The 22,504-nt window shown below is 44.4% G+C and overlaps 2 protein-coding genes across 4 annotated transcripts in view; one reads left to right on the forward strand and one right to left on the reverse strand.

Annotated features, from left to right (window-relative positions):
- Window positions 1-16,923, forward strand: part of DNAJC11 (DnaJ heat shock protein family (Hsp40) member C11) — a 19,171-nt gene extending 2,248 nt beyond the window's left edge. The window contains exons 2-16 of one of the 3 annotated variants that reach the window (XR_657327.1): window positions 330-403; window positions 1,577-1,678; window positions 6,906-7,034; window positions 7,710-7,832; window positions 9,158-9,231; window positions 10,240-10,429; window positions 10,820-10,905; window positions 11,357-11,473; window positions 12,468-12,623; window positions 12,928-12,997; window positions 13,121-13,178; window positions 13,860-14,002; window positions 14,485-14,614; window positions 15,296-15,732; window positions 16,143-16,923. Coding sequence is in view for 2 of the 3 variants with exons in the window: in XM_009274105.1 (XP_009272380.1) it covers window positions 330-403; window positions 1,577-1,678; window positions 6,906-7,034; window positions 7,710-7,832; window positions 9,158-9,231; window positions 10,240-10,429; window positions 10,820-10,905; window positions 11,357-11,473; window positions 12,468-12,623; window positions 12,928-12,997; window positions 13,121-13,178; window positions 13,860-14,002; window positions 14,485-14,614; window positions 15,296-15,321 (1,478 nt within the window). In the remaining variant the exon portion in view is untranslated. Of the gene's footprint in view, window positions 1-329; window positions 404-1,576; window positions 1,679-6,905; window positions 7,035-7,709; window positions 7,833-9,157; window positions 9,232-10,239; window positions 10,430-10,819; window positions 10,906-11,356; window positions 11,474-12,467; window positions 12,624-12,927; window positions 12,998-13,120; window positions 13,179-13,859; window positions 14,003-14,484; window positions 14,615-15,295 lie in introns of all 3 variants that reach the window. The other 2 variants (XM_009274105.1, XM_019470745.1) reach the window with 2 other exon arrangements.
- A 2,655-nt stretch (window positions 16,924-19,578) lies between these two features.
- The window catches only part of PHF13 (PHD finger protein 13), a 4,043-nt gene continuing 1,117 nt past the window's right edge, over window positions 19,579-22,504 (reverse strand). Inside the window, exon 3 of the mRNA XM_009274206.2 lies at window positions 19,579-22,179. Within this exon, the coding sequence (XP_009272481.1) occupies window positions 21,953-22,179 (227 nt within the window). The 3' untranslated portion in view covers window positions 19,579-21,952. The remainder of the gene's footprint in view (window positions 22,180-22,504) is intronic.

Below are 22,504 nucleotides of genomic sequence, written 5' to 3' on the forward strand. Positions count from 1 at the left end.
ATAAAAAAAATCATTTTCTCCCGTGAGTGGCCCTGGGACAGCAAATGTTATGGAAAAAAACCTCCAGCTCCGGATGGGACTGTGAAACCCATGTTTAAAAAAAGAAAAAAAAAAAAAAAAGGAATTTGTTGGGGGGGAAAAGTCAGTGTGTCCTGTTAATATAGCATGTGAAAAGGTTAAAGGCAGTTAATGTAAAAAATGGATGCAACTGTAAAACAACATCTTTCCAGGATCTGTGCCTGAATTGCAAATAACACTAGTGTGTTGGTCTGAAATTTGAGGAGAAGACCAAAAACTGAGTTCTCCCCTTTTTTGATTTTAACTTGCAGTGCTTAGTGATCCACAGACCAGAGCCATCTATGACATATATGGGAGGAGAGGACTGGAAATGGAAGGATGGGAGGTGAGAAATTTAGCACCTTATGGCCAGTGGAATTGGCTAAACCCACCTTTATCTGACATTCTTGTTTAATCGAGCTGCACTGACACCTTGATGGTGATAAATGCCTGTTTTTTTGAAGGCATCCTTGTTTAGTTATTTCTGTCTCTCTCTGCTGAAACACCATGATGGATTTTCAAAGAATACTTAGGTTTTTCACTTGAGAAGAGAACAATAAACCTGACATTCAGAGTTCCCTAATAGGATATTACCGTGACAGGCAACATCTTTGCCTGAGACAAATGCGTTGTTATTGCCCATCTAGTCTTATCTTTTTCATCTGAAACTTTTTTTTCAGCATCAGCTAGCCTCTGAGTTTGAAATTACTTTTTCTTTCTGTGCTTTTGGGGGGTTTGGTTTTTTGTTGTTGGTTTGGTTTTTTGGGCTTTGAAAAAGAACTTGTCCATTCCTGGCTTTGCTGTCGTTAAGTCCCCTTGCTAGCCTCTGCCAGTCTTAGTTGATTGCACTACACTGCTTGCTGCAGAATCGTATTGTATTGGGTCAGGTCAGTACCAAGGTCAAGTTTGGAGTTAGTAGCAAGAAAAGTGGAGCAGTGGCAGTGTGTAACAGACATTTTTGAGCTGCTTGTGGCAGACTTGATCTTATTTTGAAAAGCCAAATCCAATACTCTTTCTATCCATACCTTGAGCCATACCTGTTTAAAACCCTCATTCTCTGAGCCATGTAAAGTAAGCAGATGTGAATCAGCATAGTCTAAAATCACAAAGCTCTCACTTAATCAGTTTACCTCAGGCCAGAAACTTTCAGTCGTTCTCATTTTTGTGTCTACACCTAGTAGAGAAGTTAATGTATAGCTGTTGGTAACAGCTGCGCTGCCGTATCTTGTACTTGTGGTTTGAAAGCTATTTGCCCTGGTTTTGTCAAGGGAATAGAAATAACAAGAGCGTTTTCCCTTCTCTCAAAGCATGGGGTTTTCTCTCATGCCTGCCATTTGATCTGGCCCAGGTGTTTGCTTCCAAACTCTGAGTATTGAAATTCGTGCAGAGTGGCTTACAGCAGCAGCAGGGGCAGCGTGTTAGAGCGTACCAGGTCAGTGGATCTCCATCCCATCAGCAATGCAATACCCTGAACATCCTCTTTCTGGTAATCTTTTGTTTTTAATTTCTCTGTGAGCAGGTTGTGGAAAGGAAGAGAACTCCAGCTGAAATCAGGGAAGAATTTGAGCGTTTGCAGAGAGAGAGGGAGGAGAGAAGACTGCAGCAGCGAACTAATCCAAAGGTAAACAAAGACTTCATCCTAGTCTCAAGAGTGAATCCGTGAATTATTACAAATATGCAACGTGTGATGAGCCTAGATGAGGGGCTACAGTAAATAACCCCTTAGGTATCTACACTTAGTGAGTTACTTTTCCTTTTTTGAATACGCAGTTTCTCTGGACAATGTAGGGAAAACAGCTAATTCTTTGAACAGTAATCCTCTATTGAAAGTTCTTTTTTTCATTGAAACATGTAGGAGCAAAATATCTCTTTCAGCAATTTCAAGAAAACAGACCTAACACAAATGTTTATGATTTCTTTCTAAGTATTCAAAATAAAATGAAACTCCCTGCAGTTACCTGACACGTTTTCCCTTCGACACTGCTGTAGTGTCACAACAATGCAGGGAGATATTCAAAAGCAGCTTTGAAACCAGTGAAAAATGCGAGGCAGCTACCAAACCAGCTGGGTAGCAGAACTCTTCTGGCTGCAGCACAGTGAGCAAAATCGACCTGAACAGGATTGGGGTCTTGCCAGTTTCACAGTTAGTGCCTGTTTTAGGAAAGCTTGATCGCACTCTCAGGATGAGAATCATTGAGTATTCCATTCCCATCTCTCAGTCTGTTTGAGCAGCCATAAACTAAATGACCCACCTCGCAGCTGAATCTTGGCTTTTCAGAGATGATCAAGAATACCATGTTGAGGATGATGTTCTTATGGTAGTGCTGGGATGGCAGGGAGAGGTGGAAATAACGATCGACCGCTGCTTCCTCTGTCACCTGCTGTGACTGGAATACTCTGATAGTTTAGAATGCTAATGGCTTTGCTGGCTCTTGGCTTGATAAGTACGCTAGGCAAACCCAGGTTTTGTCAGGATTGTCACTGACTGAGGTTTCAAAGCTTGTTGAATCACAAAAATCTTGGTTCTCATGCAATGAATAACATTATCCAAGAGCTGCATCTACACTCACCAAATGTGTTGATACTTTAGTTTACCTGTATCTGTATTTTTCTTGAGTTTTTTTGCTTAAGCTATCAGAAACCATTTTGTACCTATTTTTTGAAATGTGTTGGAAATCCATTTCTTCTGTGCAGTATAGAAGTGGTCCATGGTAGGGAAGCCTTAATTTTCCGCTGTCTACCCCAAGGTAACCGTGCAGATATCTGTGTAGACAAACTTTCTCCGTCTTGAATAAATAAACTTTTATGAGACATCAGTTTTTGTTTTATTTATAAATACTTCTATTCTTGGTGGAAAACTGGGTATCCCTAGAGCTCTCGCTGGAGGCTTGCAGTCAACACAGATTCTGCATCCTGAAGCACAGGTGGCTGTACTCTTTTGGTGGCTTTGAAAGAGGAGGTCTCCTGTGTCGTGGTGTTCACGCATGGGCTCCTAAAGTGTTGCAGCATAACTTGCATAACCCAAGAAACAAACTACCAGTTGATTAACTACTATTACTGTTGTTTTTGAAGGTTGCTGGTGTTTTCATGGTCAGCAGTTTAAAATCACAGTGTTTTCTGAGTGGACAGAAGTGTGAGTACAGTAATGCTTAGAACTGTATCGGAAAAATGTACATCTGAGATGTTTTGAGATATTCACCTCGGCACAGACTTTGGATCTGCACTGGTCTTAGCAAAGCAAATCGACTAATACAGATCACCAGGCTGTTGTGGATAGTGCACAGATACTAAGAACTTGTTTGTACTGGAAGGGTAAATAAGCGTAAGGTGTTATGTGAATATCTGCTGACAACATTATTGCAGGCAGGAAGGGATTTCTGGGTGCCACAAAACGGGCAAGTCGAACTGTCTCTGCTGGAGATGAGAGTGACTGGGGTCAGAAGGGTATTCTCAGAGAGGGGCATGGTTATCTCCACCTCATGCTTCTCTGTGACTTTAGGAATTTGACATTTTATCTGGGCGCCTCGCCGTGGCTGTGAGCAGTAAAAAGCGGAGCTGCGTTGTAAGCCTCAGCCTCTGTGTCCTGTGATAAAATTAGCCATCTGGGTGTTTACAGCAATTGCTGATTGGCAGCCCATAGAAATGTCTCTCCAGGCAGTGTTCCCGTGGAATTAGGTAGCACAGCTGTGATCATTTCATACATGAACGCAAGTTATTTTAGAATTTCCAACATTTTGTCAGTTCTATAAAACGGTTCCAGCAAAATAAAGCATTTTAACCAGAAATGTTGAGCAATAACCAGATGTAGGCAATTTGGCAGGTTTCGAATTGAGTCTATTATTTGCTTTTAGAGCTTTGTTTCTGCTTTCAAATATGTGCAGAAGGGTTGAAAAGTTCATTACTTGATTTGAGAAGAACTGCTTCCTGTTAGGAGAAATTAAACCCCGTTATTTTCCTGCTGCGGAAGGTCAACATCTAAGAACTGCAGGTCCCTCAAGGCTTAGTCTTGCACAGCTTCCATATGTCACCTTCCAGAAGGTATATCCCTAAGAAAAAAGGCGAGGAGGGAGTATATTCTTCTCTGGCGCACCTCTTAATTCCATCAGTAAAGTCTGTTTCGTATTCGCAGGATGGCAAATAAAGGTCATTTTAAAAGATGATACCAGATAACAACTCTGATGGTTCTGTAGTGCCGCTCCCCGGCTTCCTGCCCTGCTGAGCTGGTGCGCTTTGCAGCCTGTTGCATGCGTGCACCACCGACTTCTGAGCAGAGCTTTACAGCTTTTCCCTGCTGCTCTTTCTTTGGGGAGGGCTTTTTCATTTCCAATGGTCTGAGCAGGTGGCTGATGGGGAGTTGTGAGCAGAAGCGGTCCCTCTCGTATTATCCGGTGGCATAGGGGGTGCTGTCGTTCTCTGGGAATATTTTTAACTTTACCATCTGCTGCTTTTCCTGTGCTTGCGCCTGAGCCAGTTTCCTTGCCAGGATCTATAGACCTCTGAGGGTGACTTCACCTGCTTGGCGGGAGGTGCAATGTCTGCACGGAGTCTACCGCTCGCTTCAGCGAAAGGCAGCTAAATAGAAGAACTGCTGAGAAGGTGGGGAGGGAACGGAGATGCTCCTTTCCTCTGAATGGGTCTTGTGGATTTTCATGGATAGGTTCAGGTGTTTTCCTTTTTTCATTGGGAGGGATATTTGTTCTAAAATTCATAGGTGTGAAAAAGGAAATCATAAGGTTTTGAGTATGATTGAAAGAAAGAAGGTGCAATGAATTTCAGGAATGGGTGTGGACCTTGGTGCATCTTTACAAAGAGTACAAGCATTGCAGAATGAATAAAGATAGTATAGTAAGATGTTTTTCAGTGGGTTTTTTTTAGTGCAAGTTCTTGAGAAAGCTTTACTGCTGCTTATATTCTGGTCTGAGTTGAAAAAATGCAATTTTCTGTCTTTTTGCCATTCAAATTCAGCATGCTTACTACTCAGCATGATATCCCTTGTTTAAAAATGTTTAACTTGGAATTTAAAGTTGCAGTCTGGCAAAGGTTCTGCGCTGAATGTGGCGGTCCACATGGAAAACCCTTCTTTCCATCCTGCCTCTGTTATGAAAGATCTTGGGTTTTACGCTTCCTTGAATTGAAGAGCATCAGGGAAAAATGGAAATAGTTCTCTCTTTTGTTAAAATAAATGCTCACCTGTATTTAGACATGTTTGATCGGCCACTCTGGAGTGCATTTGCTGGAATTTCATTGAGTGGAGTTGGCACTTTCTGTTTCCCTTTGGCTGTTCTACTCCGTGTCTTTCCAGAGGGCTGGAGCAGCAGCGCAGTGCTGCGCTGCTTCCTAGGCAGTTGGCGGTTTTGCCTTGCTTCACTCTTATTTTGGCCTTGTTTCAAGGAACAGCACAACATAGGAGAGGGCTGAAACTGAAGAAGCTGTAGCGTCTGGAGAGGAGATCCCTTGAAGGTGACTTTGCAGATGGTTCCTGAAAAGTAGTCTTCCGCATAAAGGTCGGGAGCTCATTATTGGTGCTGCCACAAACAGAACGATGAGCGTAATTGCTTTGAAATTCACCGGCCTGCCAAGAGTAATTTGTAAACAGTTGGGGCACAGCCCCTGTTCCAGAGTTCTCCTGGAAATAATTGCACCTTCCTGAGTTAAAATATTTATCCAGTTTTTGCTGCGTAAGAAATCAGAAAATAAATATTGAGAAGAGGTTGGGAATCTCCACAGCAAATAAATAGTTGGGAGGCAAACCAGAGAGAAGTTTTGAGTCCTGTCAAACTCTGCAAGTCTTCCTATATTTATGGTTCAGCATTTGATTAGAGTGGAGTGAGCAAGGAAAAATGCTCACTCAGATTGAAATAGGAATTTATTCCATCCGTACTTGGACTCTGTGTGAGTGGTTTTTGCACCTACCTAGCTATTGAGTTTCTTTATACAAATTGCTCAGAGTTCATTCTGTGCTTGTGCACAGGGGGGTTTGGGGTTTTTTTTTATTGCAACTGGTACATTTTATATGAGCTGGAATGCTGTTTAATAGGTCTATAGGGAAGGTTTCCAAAGCCTCTTGAAGTTATATGACCCAGACAAGGATCTAATCGTGCCCGTTTCAAATAAACCCACTCTTGTAGTTAGTCTGAGTGAGCACAGCAGCAGGTAGCCAGACTATTTAGCTGTGGCCTAGTTTTTTGTAGGAATAAGTTTTTCTGTGGTCTGAGAAAGGAAATATTTACCACTTGCTAAAAGTCTATCTTTGTCAAGCTTTTCTTCTGATTACAAGATATAAACTAGGAAAAAAACCCCAAATTTTTGACTAACAAGGTTAATTGCAAGTGAATGATGCAGCTCAAAACTAAGTTGTTTCAGATAACTCATAAGAAGAAAGCATTTAGAGGATTTCCGGCAAAGTTCCATTGAAGAAAATCAATTTCTAAAATATGTTATTTCAACTTTAAAGTACTGACAGAGCAGAATCAGTTGCGGGGGAAGAAGAAACCTGCTGTGTAAAAGTGTTCTACCTGTGTAGAATTGACACATTCTATTGTGACACATTCTGTAATGTGTCACAATAGAAAAATTACCTACTAGTATTGCGAGTTGCACTTCTGCTGAAAAACTGTCTTTTATCCAGTTTATTTTATGATTTGTATTGTTGTTTTAGCATATTGTAATAATTCATTTTTGTTTGTCTTGAATGTGTGAGAAATGCATTTTAGAGTGGAAAAGGTAATTGCAGAACAAGAAAAAACTGCAAAAAAATGTAATCATATACAAGAATGGTTTAGCCATTTGGCCTCTATATGTTGGATGTCTGTTAATGCTAAGTACTTGTTTCACTTGTCATTCCTTAGGGAACTATTAGTGTTGGAATAGATGCCACTGACCTCTTTGATCGTTACGACGAAGAATACGAAGATGTGCCTGGGAGCAGCTTTCCCCAGATTGAGATAAACAAAATGCACATATCCCAGTCCATTGAGGTAAGGAAGGCAGACACTGCTGCTGGTGTGGAGCAGGGCCTGAGCTAATGAGGCACTACAGTGCAAAGCAATGGAAAATGAAACACTGCTCAGGGGGCTCTCATCTCGATTTATGGAAGGATGCGATTACCAGCGTGGGCGGGAAGAGGAAGCTCAGTTCCAGCAGGACTGCGTGTTGACTGTACAGCATGCGTTTGTGCGACTGGTTTGTAGGCTACAGTGGTCCTGCCTTCCTGCTAGTGGGGAGGCTCAATCGTGATTGAAAACAGGTGTCTAGTTCTCACTGAACATGGAGTAGTGTATGAAAACGAATGGCGCCCAGTTTTGAGGATGTGGGTAAAGAAAAGAAGGGGGAGTGTTTCCTCTGTTCCAGAGAGTTGAAGAAATTTAGTCTGCTAGTGAGATTAGAAGGGTTTGCAAGTGTCACAAATGTCTGGTACTGTAAGAATTATCTCATTTTTTGCCATACTTGATCTTTGACTACAAAATTTAGAGCAAGTGTGGCCATATCTGGTTCAAACACCTGGGCTTAGTGGATGACAAGGAGTCAACTGGAGTGTTACCTGTCTCTCTGTGCTTACAGTCTCTGCAGGTCATGATTATGTCCTTGAAGAACATGTGTTAAATGTGTGAATTGGGATCAGAGTAATTGGTAAAAATATATTCATTTTTCAGGCACCACTGACTGCCACGGACACAGCAATACTGTCTGGTAACCTTTCCACCCAGAATGGGAATGGAGGTGGATCGATTAATCTTGCTCTGAGACGAGTGACTTCTGCCAAGGGATGGGGAGAGGTAAGAGTACTAGCTGTTACACATTTTTTATATCCAGTCTATTTCAGCCTGCTTGGATTAGTTACCTAGTGTTTATTTTCTTTAGGGAACTTTAGCTCTGTTTCATCTCTCATTTTCTACATTCTGTAGAATGTAGAAAAAGGAATTCTCAAAGGAATTTGAGAAAAAGGGATGGCCAAACCTTGTTTTTTCTTAATTGTTTCCCGTTTCCATTTGGCTGTGCATTTTGGACTTCACTTATGCTGACAGAATTGTTACCTGTTGTCTCCAGGGCCTTTCTAATTTCACTGTCTGAAGCCTCCCAGGTGCCTTCCGGAGGCTGTGAGCATGCACCTTAAGGCAGCATGATAGTTTGCCTTCGCTTCAAAAACTGCTCTGCTCACAAAGGAAGAAGTTATGGGGGAAAATAGTTTGACCCCCAGGCAGGTATGATCTAAGTAGCTGGAAGGTCTCATGTTACCACCTGAAAGCTGTGCCTCGCTAGACCAGTGGCTTTGTTTGAGATGCTCGTGGCATCGCTGCTATGGCTGGCAGGTGGCTGCTTTCTGCGCCTTCCTTTTTGCACACTGGCTACTGCTAACCTGTTTCCTCAGCTTGTGAGAAATGGGAGTTTTCCTCTCGTTTGAGAATTCATAGACTGGAGGCATTTGATTTGCATCAGGATTTTGTAATATTGGTAATACAGGAGCTTGCGGATATTGTCATGAGTCAGTTGACTAAAAGACTTTTAAAAAAACCATGTAATAAACTTACTTGGGAGATGCAGATGTAGTAGGAACTGCTTTTGCAGGTTTTGTCATGAAAAGTGTCAAGTCTAAGAACTGCTTCCAATAATGAGACTGAACAGCACCAAATGAACATTGAATAGCAGCCCTGGAGGTCACCCAGACTAATGGATGAAGCAGCAGGCGCGTTTTGCAGATGCTGAGACGGTGCAGCAGCAGAACTGCTGACAACATTACTGTGAGGCTGTCCTGAGAAGGACTCTTATCCTCAGAGGGCTGCAGCCAGGCCCTGCTGTTTGCCATTGTGGGGCTGTGATGGAGATGTTTTCTCCATTTTCACTGGAGCAACCAGAGCAGGCGCTAGTAGTAGTAGCCTGTAGCACTACGAAACTGGCTTTGTTTTACTCATGAGGACCCTGCTCAGTGAGACACCTCTTATTCTGAATGCAAAACTAGCAGAAAAGAGAGGATGCTGAAATACGTGGTAAATGTTACTCAGATGTGCAAAATGTCTGTGATGTAAATGATGCTTGTGAAGTGTTTTGTCACTGTTGTAAAAGGTGTTTTCTTCTAACAATTTGGCATCGTGCATTTAAACAGTTGGAGTTTGGAGCAGGAGACCTTCAGGGACCTCTCTTCGGTCTGAAGATATTCCGTAATCTTACACCAAGATGGTAAATATTAGAAAAATGGTCTAGTGGTTAATATTCCACATTAAGGAACTAAACGGCTTGAATTCTCTTCCATGTTAATTCTGGATTTGTTTTCTATCCTACAAAATAAGGTATTTCTTCTTTAGACTTAAGGTCGTGCTTTAGTACTGATCAAAATGTATGTATTCTTTTTGTATGTTGATATCCTTCATTTTCATACTTCCAGTTTAAGAAAGGTCTGTGTTCCACATCCTTAGATTTGTATTTGATCTTCTCATGAATTTGTGATACTTGAGGCGTGATCTCACAATCAGAGCAACAGAAGTTTGCTCTGGGAACAGAACAAAAAATTGGGGAGATCTTCTGGGGTTTCCATGTGTGAGACAGAGTTTCTGACAGCAAAAGAGGAGATGATATGTCATATTTTAGGGAAATAATGCCAAATTTGCCACTAGTGTGGTGTCTGTTTAAAAATAAATAGAGGTCTCAAGTTGCAAAGGAGAGTTCAAGGTAAGGGTTGTGATTGAGGGCGTACGTTAGAGCATTGTAGGTGCACGTGTAGACTTCCTTCTTTTTGTATTTTCTAATTTAGTAAATATGCCATTCCTCAGAGCTTATACAGGGATCTTGTTCCCTGTAGAGTCCTTTAATGCTGTTTTTTGGAGCTGATGCGTGAGGATTATTAAATAGCAGGGCTGCTACCTTCTAGCAGCCAAGTGTGCTGCCTCTACAGAAGACCAGGACTTTATCTGCCTAGGGCAAGAAGGGCAAAGGCTGAAAGGTAGCCTGCTGCGTTGTCTGCAGTGTTGTGGCACAGACCAATAAATTAGGGCATGACCCTGCTCTTCTGGGCAGTGCTGTGGTCAGTACAGTCTAAATTAGTTTTGAGTTTTTCCTGAAACCCTCAGGCATCATGCTCTTTGCAGGATAGTCTCTGCATATTCCGCAAGGCTCCTGGGAAAGAAGGAATTTGAGGCCATCTGGGAGCCTGTGTTTTATCACTGATGAGGCTTTCCTTATTTCTCCTAGTTTCATCACTACAAACTGTGCCCTGCAGTTTTCGTCCCGTGGGATCCGCCCAGGCCTCACCACGGTCCTAGCCCGCAACCTCGACAAGAACACGATGGGGTACTTACAGTGGCGGTGGGGCATCCAGTCAGCCATGAACACTAGTATTGTCCGGGATACAAAAACCAGCCATTTCACTGTGGCATTACAGGTGAGAGTCCTGTTGCTGTACGCAGGGGACAGTGATACCACCCCATGGGAGAGAAGTGCCTCAGCTTTTCCGTCCCAGTAGTATTTTGGCTTGGGACTAGAGGATAACGGAGCAGTTGATACCATCTCGTACAAACATGTAACGTAGGTAACCAGCTGCATTTGGCAGAGCACAACACTTTGCACCCAACATTGTCATATCTGATGTAGATCAGCTCAGATTAGGATCAGGATGCACAACACAGACTGCAGATATTCCAGGCTGTGACAAGTAAGTGGCAAGCATTGCTATGTTTTCCGTGCCACTTAAAGGATAAGAAAGGAAATTTGGGAGAACATTGAGTGGTGGCTGAGGGTACGTTTTCATACATTTGTGCCTCTTGTATTTCAGCTGGGAATCCCCCATTCTTTCATGATGGTCAGTTATCAGCATAAGTTTCAGGATGAGGATCAAACACGAGTGAAAGGTTCTCTCAAGTAAGTGTGCAAGAGGAAATTCGTATTGCTCACAGCCTGAAGAATCTCTCCTCTCCTGCTGTTGTAGGCCTCCAGGTTCCACGCAAATCAAATGCTTCTGTGGTCTTTTGGAATCTGCTTTTCATTAATTAAATCTGGTAAATGCTGAAGTGAATGTCTTGGAGGCTTAGCTCTGTGTGCCTCTTCAGATAAGTGGAACTTAAAATACTTGTGTGTGATATCTCTATATCATCACCAATAAGAAAGCCAGAAGTTCTTGTGGTCTGTTTACTACTTTACAAGCTGAAAAGGCTAATCTCACCTTGTAGATACACCGTCAATCTTCCAGTGGCCAACATCAGCTGCACACAGATGTATTTCCATGTTTTACTTGTTGGGGAATTACAGGATTCAGTAAAGAGAAATTCAAGAGTCTTCCCTGTCTTACCAGTTTTTGGTTCTGTCGTTCTAGGGCGGGTTTCTTTGGGACCATAGTGGAGTATGGAGCAGAGAGGAAGATTTCCAGGCACAGCATTTTAGGAGCCACCGTCAGTGTTGGTGTTCCCCAAGGAGTGTCTCTGAAAATCAAGTCAGTTCAAGATTACAACTCTAGATTGCAGAGGCTGACCAGAACCTGTATTATTCTATTTCCAGTATTCAGGTGGGAAGGTCCCAGTCTTAGGGCAATACAGGTATATTGATATATCACTATGAAAGGTTGCAGCTGCCCTCACCTCTAATACTAGTGGTGCCCATTGGAAGCGGTGTGTGCCTTCTGCCAGTGTTACTCTGAGCATGAGCCACGTCTTTCAGGACTAGTCTGTGTGTGCATCAAAATATTCTGAAAATACAGCTTAAAGTAAGGTTTGGAGCATTATGGTAAGTGGATGGAAGATTTCCGAAAATATTATTAGTAGAAATGGATTTAATTGCATTCCGTTTTTATAACCCTGTACACAGGTATATACTTGAATTAGTGAATTATCGTTAACTAATACAGGTGATGATATTATTAATAAGATGCAGTTCACAAAGAGGGACAGAACCCTTTCAGGGTTCATATACTGTAGTGCACTTTGCATTGGTGCCAGCAGAGGGCGTGCCAGGATGCAGAAACTGTAAAGACGTGAAGACCTCCATCCCAAGAAAACATTTGTTTTCTAGAATAAATATTACTATAAGCATCAGAAAAATATTAATGTACTCCTTCCTTGAAGGCACGTGCCGGTGTTGTGAACACAGAACTTCTCTATAAGTATTTTCTTTTCTCTTGATGATGATGTTGGTCCCTTTCCTTGGTGAAATTAATGACCAAATAAATTCTCCTAAGATTAAAAAACCACTTTAGAATGGCCAGGTACTATCACAAAAGGTGTCTGCTACATAAAAGTCTGGGCTCTCAGCTGTCTGTCTTACTGTTGTCTTGTTTCGGTTTATCAGATTTTCACGTTTTTGAGCTCATCATTCATCTCTCCTTTGGTTCAGCAGTTGTTCAGCAGCATATGCTGCTGCTAAGTGTTCTTAATCAAGCACATTAAACTGCGTTTCTTCTTACCTGTCACTCTGTTCTTTTTTTGTTCCAGGTTGAATAGGGCTAGCCAGACCTACTTCTTCCCTGTCCACCTAACAGATCAGCTGCTTCCCAGTGCTGTATTCTATGCCACTGTGGGACCTCTAGTTATCTACTTCGCCATGCATAGGCTTATCATCAAACCCTACCTCAGGGCACAAAAGGAGAGGTGAGCTCGCAAGACTGTGTTTTAAATTCAGAGCTGGGAAGTCCCACTCAAGTGCTTCTGGGAGCCTGGTGCAAAGGCTGGGATATCCAGCTGAGGCACTGTGGTTCACTACATCATCAATACTACTGAATTCTGGAAGCCTACAAAAATATATTGAAAGGTGGGGAAGAACCTTAAAACCGAGCTCATTTGTGTGAGGTTGTGGGTCATTTGTAATTGGGGGGGGTAAGTAGACATCTGCCACTTTGTGGCTGAATCCCATCCGCTGTGTAGACCTGATGTGATGCTGACTTCCTTATGCCAGAGAGCTGGAGAAGCAAAGGGAGAGTACAGCCAGCGACATCCTTCGGAAGAAGCAGGAGGCTGAAGCTGCGGTAAGTCTTTCCCGTAACTAATCCCCCTTAGTTAAAGGAAGCTGTTTCCACTCTGGGCTTTCCTCTTTTGGACACAGTGTCTGACACTGCTTGATTTTTGCTCTGCCCCTTGTGTTGTGACAGGTCCGGTTAATGCAAGAGTCTGTCCAGAGGATAATTGAAGCAGAGGAAGCCAGAATGGGTAAAGATTACACCACCATTTACTTGTTCCATAAAATTGGAGAGAGGAAGGAACAATACAAAGGCTGGGTGGTTGAGGGGGAGAAATGCAAGGTATTGTTTCTTCATTTCCACCCCTAATGAAGCACAGCGTAACTGCTGTTGCACATATAGTGGGGAAGTTCCATTATGATTCGGCTTCTGGTGCCTGGGCTTAGTAGGGATCCACTGGATGTTATCTTGGGACATGCTGTGAGGTGGATCAAACAGGGTGAAGACAATAGTCTGGATTCACCTCTTTACAAAAGAGAGGTGTGTGTATAAATATGTGCAAAAATTGTAGTCTGAAGTTTAGGTTTCACTGATCTCTAGCTTACACGGTTTGCTCCTGGATCATAATGAAAATCAGAATTCTGATGTTTGCTAGCAATTTCCAAGAGAATGTTCCAAAGTGGACTGACATCCACTTGGACTGTCACATCAGTGTGGCACTGAAGTCATGTCATTCTGTCCTAGTGCTGAAGATTGCTAACAAACACCCAAGTAGAAATGTTCTTCTCTCTTGAGAAGTATGGGTCCAGGCAGGGAAAATTTAAATACAATTGAAAGCAAGAGAAGACGCCGGGATGGTCTTTTCATCAGTGTCTGCCTAGCTGTCGGTGGGAAGCCTTTCATCACATCTGTGATTTCATGTGAAATGCAGGTTTGATTGTAGTGAACGCCTGGTATGGGAAGTTTGTTAATGACAACAGCAGGAAGAATGAGAAGGTGAAAGTAATAGATGTGACTGTGCCCCTGCAGTGCTTGGTGAAAGACTCTAAACTCATCCTTACAGAGGCATCCAAGGTACGTAGCTGTTCTGTCAAAGCCCAGACTTAAGAGCTCAAATATGTGACTCAGAATTTCGATTGAATGTATGCTGTCCTAGCTGGGGATTTCTCCAGTGCACTTGAAGCTAGTGACTCTAGATCAATTTACAGAAGCCATTTACATACCAAGTGTTATGAACCTCCAGGAACTTCTGTTTCTCTGGACATTTCCAGTGCCAAAGAAACAGTGTCTCCGTGTTTGCAGTGTGGGACAGCACGTGTTACAGACTTTGGGGCTGTACACCAGAAACTTCCCACCCCCCTGATTCGCTCTTTTCTGCATTTAGAACTTGCCACTGGGTAGGCGATTCCTTAGCTTCTCGTCTCATCTCATTGGCAACAAAACTCCTTTCTGTTTTTTAATGACAGCTCGTTCTGGCATTAATAAATGTTTTTGGTCAGTTGAAGAGCTGTGAAAGTCCATTCCCTGATGCTCAGTCTGTCCTTCTCTGGTTCAAGGCTGGCCTGCCGGGTTTCTACGACCCCTGCGTGGGTGAGGAGAAGAGTTTGAAAGTGCTTTATCAGTTCCGAGGAGTTCTGCACCAAGTGATGTCAGCTGACAATGAGGCCCTTAGGATACCAAAGCAATGTAAGTAGCAAGGACCGCCCTGCTTCTTCCTTCAGGAACCAGTAAAGGATTGCTTCAGCTCTGTGTGGCGAAGCACACAGAACTGGGGTTCTGGGGTTCAGAACTGGGGTTACTGAAATGGACTGACCATGATATGCCTCTGGAGCGTGACCTAAAAGAGCTCACCAGCACCACTGCAGCTGTTTATACCATCTAACCTTATATATCTAACTGGAGTTAGAAGCAGAGGCCTCCTACAGCTGCTGGTGTCCCTGCCGGGCAATTCACAGCATTGGATTGACTTTTAAGGACTGAATTTGAACATATGAAGGCAAGGTGGAGGTCTGAGCCAGATTTCTTCCTCATCCCCATTTATCTATCTGCCAAAACATTTTCTCTGCCAGAATAATTTTGTGAAACCGGTATCTGCTAGTGACAAGTTTTACTGGTACCCCTGTCCATCTGGGGAGTTGGCTAAAGGGTGCAAACCTCGTGTTTACTCTAGACCAGCTCCCTGGCCCAATTTAAGAGGCATATCCAACTTACAAAGCTTCCATAAGTACATTGGAGGTGTACATGAATTGTGTTCAATTAGCAGCCAGAAATGTTCCTCTCTCTCCCTGGTACAGTGGTAATTTCAAGCTAGGATGTGTCTTGTCCGACAGAAGTGGCGTGTATCTATTTATTGTTCTCATCCAACAGCTCACAGAATCGATGCAGATGGCTAACCTGGTGAGAGTGTGCGCGTCTGTTACGGTACCTGGGTCAACAGAAACTGCAAAACCTTCCCCTGGACGCTGCAAGTTTGAACAGAGACATTTTTATTTTTACTATCCATATAGCAGGTGGTGTCCTACCAGTTATCTTAGGAGACAAAATGAGAGAACCTGCTTCTACAGGTGGCTCCAAGGCAATACTTCTCTGAATTGTGGCTCAGTAACCAATAAAGCAACGTGACTCTGAACGCGCAGTGCTTTCTGCTGAGGTTGTGTGAGCGGGCACTGAGCACCACCCGTCATGCAGCCGTGTCTTTCCTGCTGCGATTTGGCCACAGTCCGTTTGTGCGGTCTCACATATATCTTCTTGCACTGAGCAGGGAAGAAGACCTGTTGCTCTCACTTCTCCACATACTTCCAGGGGTAGGTAACATACCTTCTTCTGCTCCTGAGGGGAAGTTAAGTTCTTTGGCCACTTCCTGTAAGGCCTCTGTGTAAATCCTTTTGTTGGAAAGAGGACAGAGATTGTTTTCCGTCTCAAATCTGTATTTGAAACGTACTTGTTAAGAACAAGTATGTTTGAAATGAAGTTCTTTGCCTTTTGTAGTAACATGGACCTCTTCAGCATGAATCCATCCAGCTGTTCATTTCAAACACTGCTATTCCAGACAAGGACATGGGGTATAATAGTCTTATTAATTCTTCTGCCACCTAGAACCATGTACTATCAAGGTTTTCAAGAAAAGAGGAAAGCAAGTGGGGGAGAAGGACAGCAATTAATTGCATTTGATTCTGATGCTGCAACTATCTCTTCCCATCTAATTTATTTCTAGGAAAAAGAGGAACGTAGTTTATACAAGTAAACCAGACCAAAGTGAGGAGAGATGCCAAACGGGTGAAGAGCTGAAAATGTGAAATTCAGCTGCCCTTTCTAAAAAGCATCAGTTATGACATAAATCCATTGGATTAATCTTGCATAGAAGCCATGCCAGTGATTTACCAGCAGAAAGGGCAGTTCTAGTGACACAGCAGATGGAAACGGCAGCCTTACAGTATCTACTATGCACTGCATACGTCAACACTACCCAGGCTTTTTCTTAGAGAAAAGGAATAATCATGGCTGTTTCTCAGTCACAGTTCTGCTCTTGGTGAGTCCTAGAACAGCCTTCGTTGCTTACATGTGAGAGACAGAGGGGGGGAAAAAAGAACCTATCTTGGCAGTGCATTGTTGCTTGACAACAAGTACCGTAAATCATTTCCTGACACGTACCTGGCCCCTTTTTCTGTGCAACTGTGGTTCTCTTTGCTCAAGTCATTGTAACAGGAGAATTAGATTTCCAAAAGCAGACTTATTTGAGCCAGTCTGAAAGAGATGCTCCATCCCCTCTAAAAAACCAAGTTCATACAATTAAGGGGTGTTTGCTTATTTTTATTAAAAACAAAACTCTTCAGTTGTGACCAGCTCCTGGTGCAGGATTTTACTTCACTTACAACCAGTGTTCTGTTGATCTGAAATTAAATGTAAAATGTGCAATAAATTATATTCAGCTGAAAAGCAGCCCATGTTCCCTTTGCATCTGTAGGACACTCTTGCAAATAAACTCCTGAATAGCAAGGGTCGCAAGTTTTGTAAATGTAACTGCAACGTCTGTCACATCCTGCTTATTGACCTCTTTTGATTGCTTGTGTCTGTAACTAGTTGAACTGGGCAGAAATCTCCACCAGAAATTCCTTTTTCATGTCTTGTCACTGCATGAAGTGTATGGTCAAGAGTGAGAGCCAGTCTGTAGCGACTAGGATGTGGAAGAATACTCCTAGGAGGAGTACTGAGAATTAAGTTTTGCATAAGCGAGTGCAAAATAGTGACAACACATTTACTGCTCATTACAAAGAAGAATCTTAGCATAGCCCTGTATCCAGCAGAGCAATGACACCAAGGAGTGTTTTCGTGGAAAAAAAATTGCACAATAAAACAATTCTCCTCATCTCTGACAATTTCCTGAGATAGTTTCTGCTGTCATGGAAGTGTTTTCTTGCCTATTGTCTACATTAAAGTGTAGAGAAATAGCGATGCGATTCTAAAAACTGCTTCAATACTTCAAGATGTCCCGTGGTATTGCTACACTTGAAAAATAACATTTCTGAGAGGCAGAGTGCATTGTTTCTACTCCAGCAGTTAAAACCTGTAACAGGATAGCATCCTTGGGTGCGAACTTTAAAACGTGAGGTGACACATCTGTCTCTAATTGACCCAGCAAATGCTTAAAAATACCTTAATGAGGATCTGGGAACACAGGCTAGTCTTTTCAGCCAGAGCCTTTAAACTGGAACTTCTTGAGGTGGAGATACAGGTTTAGGATTTACTTTTTAGAGTCCTCCCTTGTCTTCCTGCGCGTGCTCTCGTCTTTGACAACCGTGTCCCAGGGTGGCCCAGCCAGTGAAAGGCTACAAGGAGCCAGAGCTCCAGGCACCAGTTCTGCTGTAAAAACGGTCTAAACCTCCTCCCGTGCAACTCAACCAGTAGGTTCATACCTGAAGACAGCTCAGCCGCCTGGCCAGGGCTTGGAGTCAAGCAGATGCTTTCCTCTTAATCACAGCTGTGTTCTCATTAGAGAACTGACTCAGTTCTCCTGCCTTCCCCCCGCACCTCAGAATTATCTTTCTCTCTAATTGCAAGGAAGTTTGTGCAAGGGAAAGATGAACCTTAACTTTGTACTTCTTTGAACATTTGAATTTGCGACTCTCGTTAAAGTAAAATCCCTCACGATTAATACCGACACAGGCCTTGCCCTGTTCCCTGGCTAAACATCATGAAAAATATATAGCTTGTTTTTTCCTGCCAGATCAGCCCACCAAGGATTCGGACTCATGCTTCTCCCCTCCTTTCAAGTACTGCAAGCGCCCTTCCCCATCCATGAGGCTGCTGCAGCAGGTCCTTCTCTGCAGTAGTTAATGAGCGAGCTCCATTTTTGCTTCCCTGCAGTGTTTGTCATTGTCAAGAGTTGCTGAATTGTGTCCACATGGTGGAGTCCGCTGCCCGTCCTGTCCATCTCCTCCCTTGGAGCTAGGTATTGGGTCGGTCTCTCCTGCTGAATACTTACTCCAGCCCATCTCCTCCTCCTCTCTTCCTTATTTTCTATCAGTGCAAAGTTTTAAAGAGACTGTAAGAATAGCCCCGCTTGAGAAACCGCTACTTTCAACACCACTGTTTCTGCGCCATGAGAAGCTGCCATTTTACAGCTACAACTCCTCTGGGACTTCTTTTTATCACTCTATATAATACAAAATTACAAATAGAATTAAAATAGAAGCTATAAGCAACCAGAGCTTAGCTTCTAATATGATCCAGTGCCATTTCCAAAGAGTTGAGCCATCTTTTAAGTTTGCCAAGGTGTTAAGGCTGCTGCTTTGAACGCAGCTGGCTGAGCAGCAGTGCCTTCAAGGTTGTGGCTGAGGGGTGGCACCAAGGCACCAGCATCCCTTTGGTGCTTTGGGGTCCTCAGTCCTGCCCTGCAGTGCGGCAGGGGTGGGAGGGAAGGAGCTCTCCTTCAGCACAGCTCCCAGAGGGTTTAAAGGGGTTTTGGTTTGGGTCTGGCTGAGCAGGCCAGTCTTTGTGAGGCAGTTGCAGCACAGCCCAAGGTCTGTTTCTGAGGCTGCAGTGCCCGGTCCCGCAGGGACCTGGCTCTCAGGCAAGTGGGACAGGCATGGGGTCACCAGCAGTCTCACCTGGCGTGATTTGCCCTGCCCCGCGCCCAGCTTCCACACACTAAGCCTGCCTTTCAGGCGCTCTCCACGAAGGCCCCCTGCTAGGACTGCACGCTGCCGATACTGTAAGCATCCTGACCCAAGCCGTCTCCCCGCAGGCTCGCGCCAGCCTTCACGCCTTTCGGCGGGTCCCTGTCAGTGTCCTGGCTGCCTTCAGCCACTCTGGGCTTCTGCAGCAGCAGGCATTGCCTGCCTCCCATCGCTCCACCCTGCCCCGTGCTCGTCCCTGTACCAGCGACAGGGCTCCACCACAATTTACCTTACTGACAGCAGAGGCTGGGCAAGGAGCAACTGCTACAAAGAGAGGTGGGGATACCTGTCAGCACATGAAATATATGTTTGCAGCACTTCTTATCCGTACCTGACTTTGTGTATCGTTTAGGGAAGAGCACTCGAAGTGTCAAGTCTTGCTGCCACCTGGCACAACCACTTTACACACCGGTAAATCATAACAGCAGACTCCTGAGTTTGGAATAAAACAAAATCATTGTTCACTTGTTTCACATTTAAGAAAAAAACATGGTTCATTAAAACAGTTTTAATGAAAAAATAAAGTTCTGAATTAAACTATAATTATACATGGCTGAAAGTGATGAACTAAAAGAATGGAGATGTTACTTTTTTTTTTCTTTTTTCTCTCTGCTGATATTGTAATGTGCTGGACTTGTCAGACACCATCTATTGAGATAAATCTGAAAAGGTACAGAACAAGAGTCAGTCACATTGATTAGTATCGAACCTCTGTGAAAAAGAGGCAGTTCGCTCGGCAGTTCGCCATTTCTCCCATAAAAGCTTCAGGAACGCGTTCCACGGAGGTCCAGTTCAATTGCAGACACGCTGTAAACACAGAGATACCAATTTTCAGAGCAGGTCCAGCCCTTACGCAGCTTGCGAGCGGGATCTTCCAAAGCCTTTCTGTTTGCAGAGTGAAATGGCAGCATTTGAGAACTTTGGTTATTTTTCTGGCTGCAAAGAACAGTCAGGCAGCCGTTGGGGGCAAGTCTTTGGCAAACTCCTCGGTGGTTCCGCATAGCTTCTGGAAGGCAGCATACCACGGTCATGGTCTTAAGATTTTACAGAAGCTGGAGCTGGTTTTCAGAACCCAGAGTCAGTTGCTGCAGCTCGGTGGAACAGGGTTTTTATAAAGAAGCAGGACTGAAGAACAGTTGCACCGTCGTGCAGCTCCGTCATCCTGACCCAGGCCGGCAGACCTTTCACACCCCTGCGTCCCACGCGGCGGAGCCCCAGGGCACTGCAGTGCTGGACTGTCTGCCTGAAGCTTTGGCAGCCCCACGTCAGATGTCTGAAGGAGGGTACCTGTCTCTATGCACTGGAAAGACCTGCGGGTCATCACCAGGACGCATCTCCTGATAAGCCAGTAGTCAGATAAGGCGGTGGTCTAACGCGGTGTATCTGCAGGACTAACGTGGGCCCTACGTTATTCCTACCAGTACGGCTAGTCTCGCTTTGGCCGTGGTACCAGCCAGTGACTCCCCTTGCCTCATGGTCTCACCAGACAGAGCACACATTGTTCATCAGGCAGAACTTCAGAGAAATACCTTGAAACGTAAACAGAATTTGTGCGATACATATGGCTCGCTCTGTTTGGTCATTGAGGAACAACACCGCCTTCTCGGTGGCCTGGCGTACGAGCCTCAACTCCCTGTCATGTTTCTGAACAGGTTTTCCTCGGGCTAAGGACCCAGAAGTCCTGTCGAGGGACTGCAGTGTCAGCCTCGGCACGCTCCTGTCCTCCCCTGCACCAGATGGATCTTCATTGCACTTCATCTTGCTAGCTGCATAGCCTGCATTTGCTTTTATCTGTATAATTTGCAACCAATAGGTTAAAGATTCTGGTTTTTTGATTACAAATCCAGTCTCAAAAAACAAACAGCAGAAACAAGTCAACTCAGCTGTAGTACTCGGATGGAAATGATCAAATCCCAAACCAGACCTGCCAGGTTCTAAGTTTACTACGGCCCTTTTTACAGTCCACGTTTGAATTCTGGGCTGAGAAAAGGGCGAGTCATTGTCTTCTTAAAACAGCACCTTAGAGTTTAACGAAGGGCCGGGAAACGGAGCAAACGGTATCCCCCCATACACACATTTGAGCCGATCATGCAAAACAGAGTCACGAAAAATCACTGTAAGAAGAGACCTTCTAGGAAGAAATCCGATGTCGCTAATCCCCAGCGCTGCCTGTCCAGAAAAAGGGCTGCTCTCTTCCTTTAAATGCGCCGGTGCCTCGGCGCAGGAAGAAGTCCCGTTTTCACTTGAACGATGCCAAATCACAGAACTCCCCTACTGCCTGGGCCAGCTGAAGAGGAGGCAGATCGCGCAGAGGTCAGTATGCATTGATGCTCACTCCTATGGAGCCTTAGAATATCTAAGATTGATATATACGGACAAATGGGCAGGTATAATATTACATTAAAATTAAAACACATGGCCATTTACTTTTCAGACTTTTCACACAGATTTCCTCCTCCTCCTTCTTTGGAGGAGGAGGAGTTTCCTAGCACAGAGAAGGTTTGCAGTTTCCTGATGGGATGAGAAAACATACGTGGCAAAAGTATTATACATTCCCCAGACATCACCCAATTCATAGTTGTAACCGGACAAAACCCCACCGAACCCAGAGAGCTTAGTCTGTCCCTTGAGCTAATCGGTATCTAGCAGCAGTTTTGTCCAGTCAGCCTCTTCCAGCCCCGGCTGCCCACGACTTGGCGATTCCTCGTCCCTGTTAGCGCAGGCCAGCCGGGCAGCCCTTCAGCCTGAGCAGCAGCAGTTCGGGGGAGCTCTCCCCAGCCTCCTGGCCGGCATCTGCGGCTCGCTCGCCCGCCTGCCCAAGCAGCGCACCAGCACGCGCCTCCCTCCCCTAGTCCAGAAAGCGCCTGCGCGAGCCCGTCCGGGAGCGGTTTGAACGGCGAATGTCAAACTTGGAGTCCCGGCACTTCTGGCATATGTAGACCTCTGGGACGTTTGACTTGCGGATTTTAGCGCAGGAGAGGTGGATCCAGGTGTGGCACTCGTTACACTCAATCATCGGCCGCCCAGCGAAAGGCTTCATGCAGAAGCAAGTGACTAGGTCCCACGAATCGTCATCTGCAAAGAGAAGTGGCAAGCTACATTTTTAACAGACGTCTCTCACCTGCACCAGGAATTTACTCTCCTTTCACACTAAATTAACTACCTGTGTTTCAAAGACAGGCACTTTGCTGATTTTTCCACGTCTTAAGAGAAACTAGTCTCTCTTGCGTGGAAGAGACTCTCAGCAGTACATGAGAGGCCATAGTCCAGGAGAGGAGAACCAGCTGCTTCTGTAAAGTCGCAGCTTTTCACTCAGTTTATTGCAAAAGCAGCCAGTCAACACCCCCCCCCCCCCCCCCCCCCAAAACCCCCACCCCCCCTTATTTTTTCCCCACCCCCA

Source organism: Aptenodytes forsteri, unplaced genomic scaffold (assembly GCF_000699145.1).
Source record: "Aptenodytes forsteri isolate BGI_AS27 unplaced genomic scaffold, ASM69914v1 Scaffold16, whole genome shotgun sequence".
NCBI classification, from domain to species: domain Eukaryota; kingdom Metazoa; phylum Chordata; class Aves; order Sphenisciformes; family Spheniscidae; genus Aptenodytes; species Aptenodytes forsteri.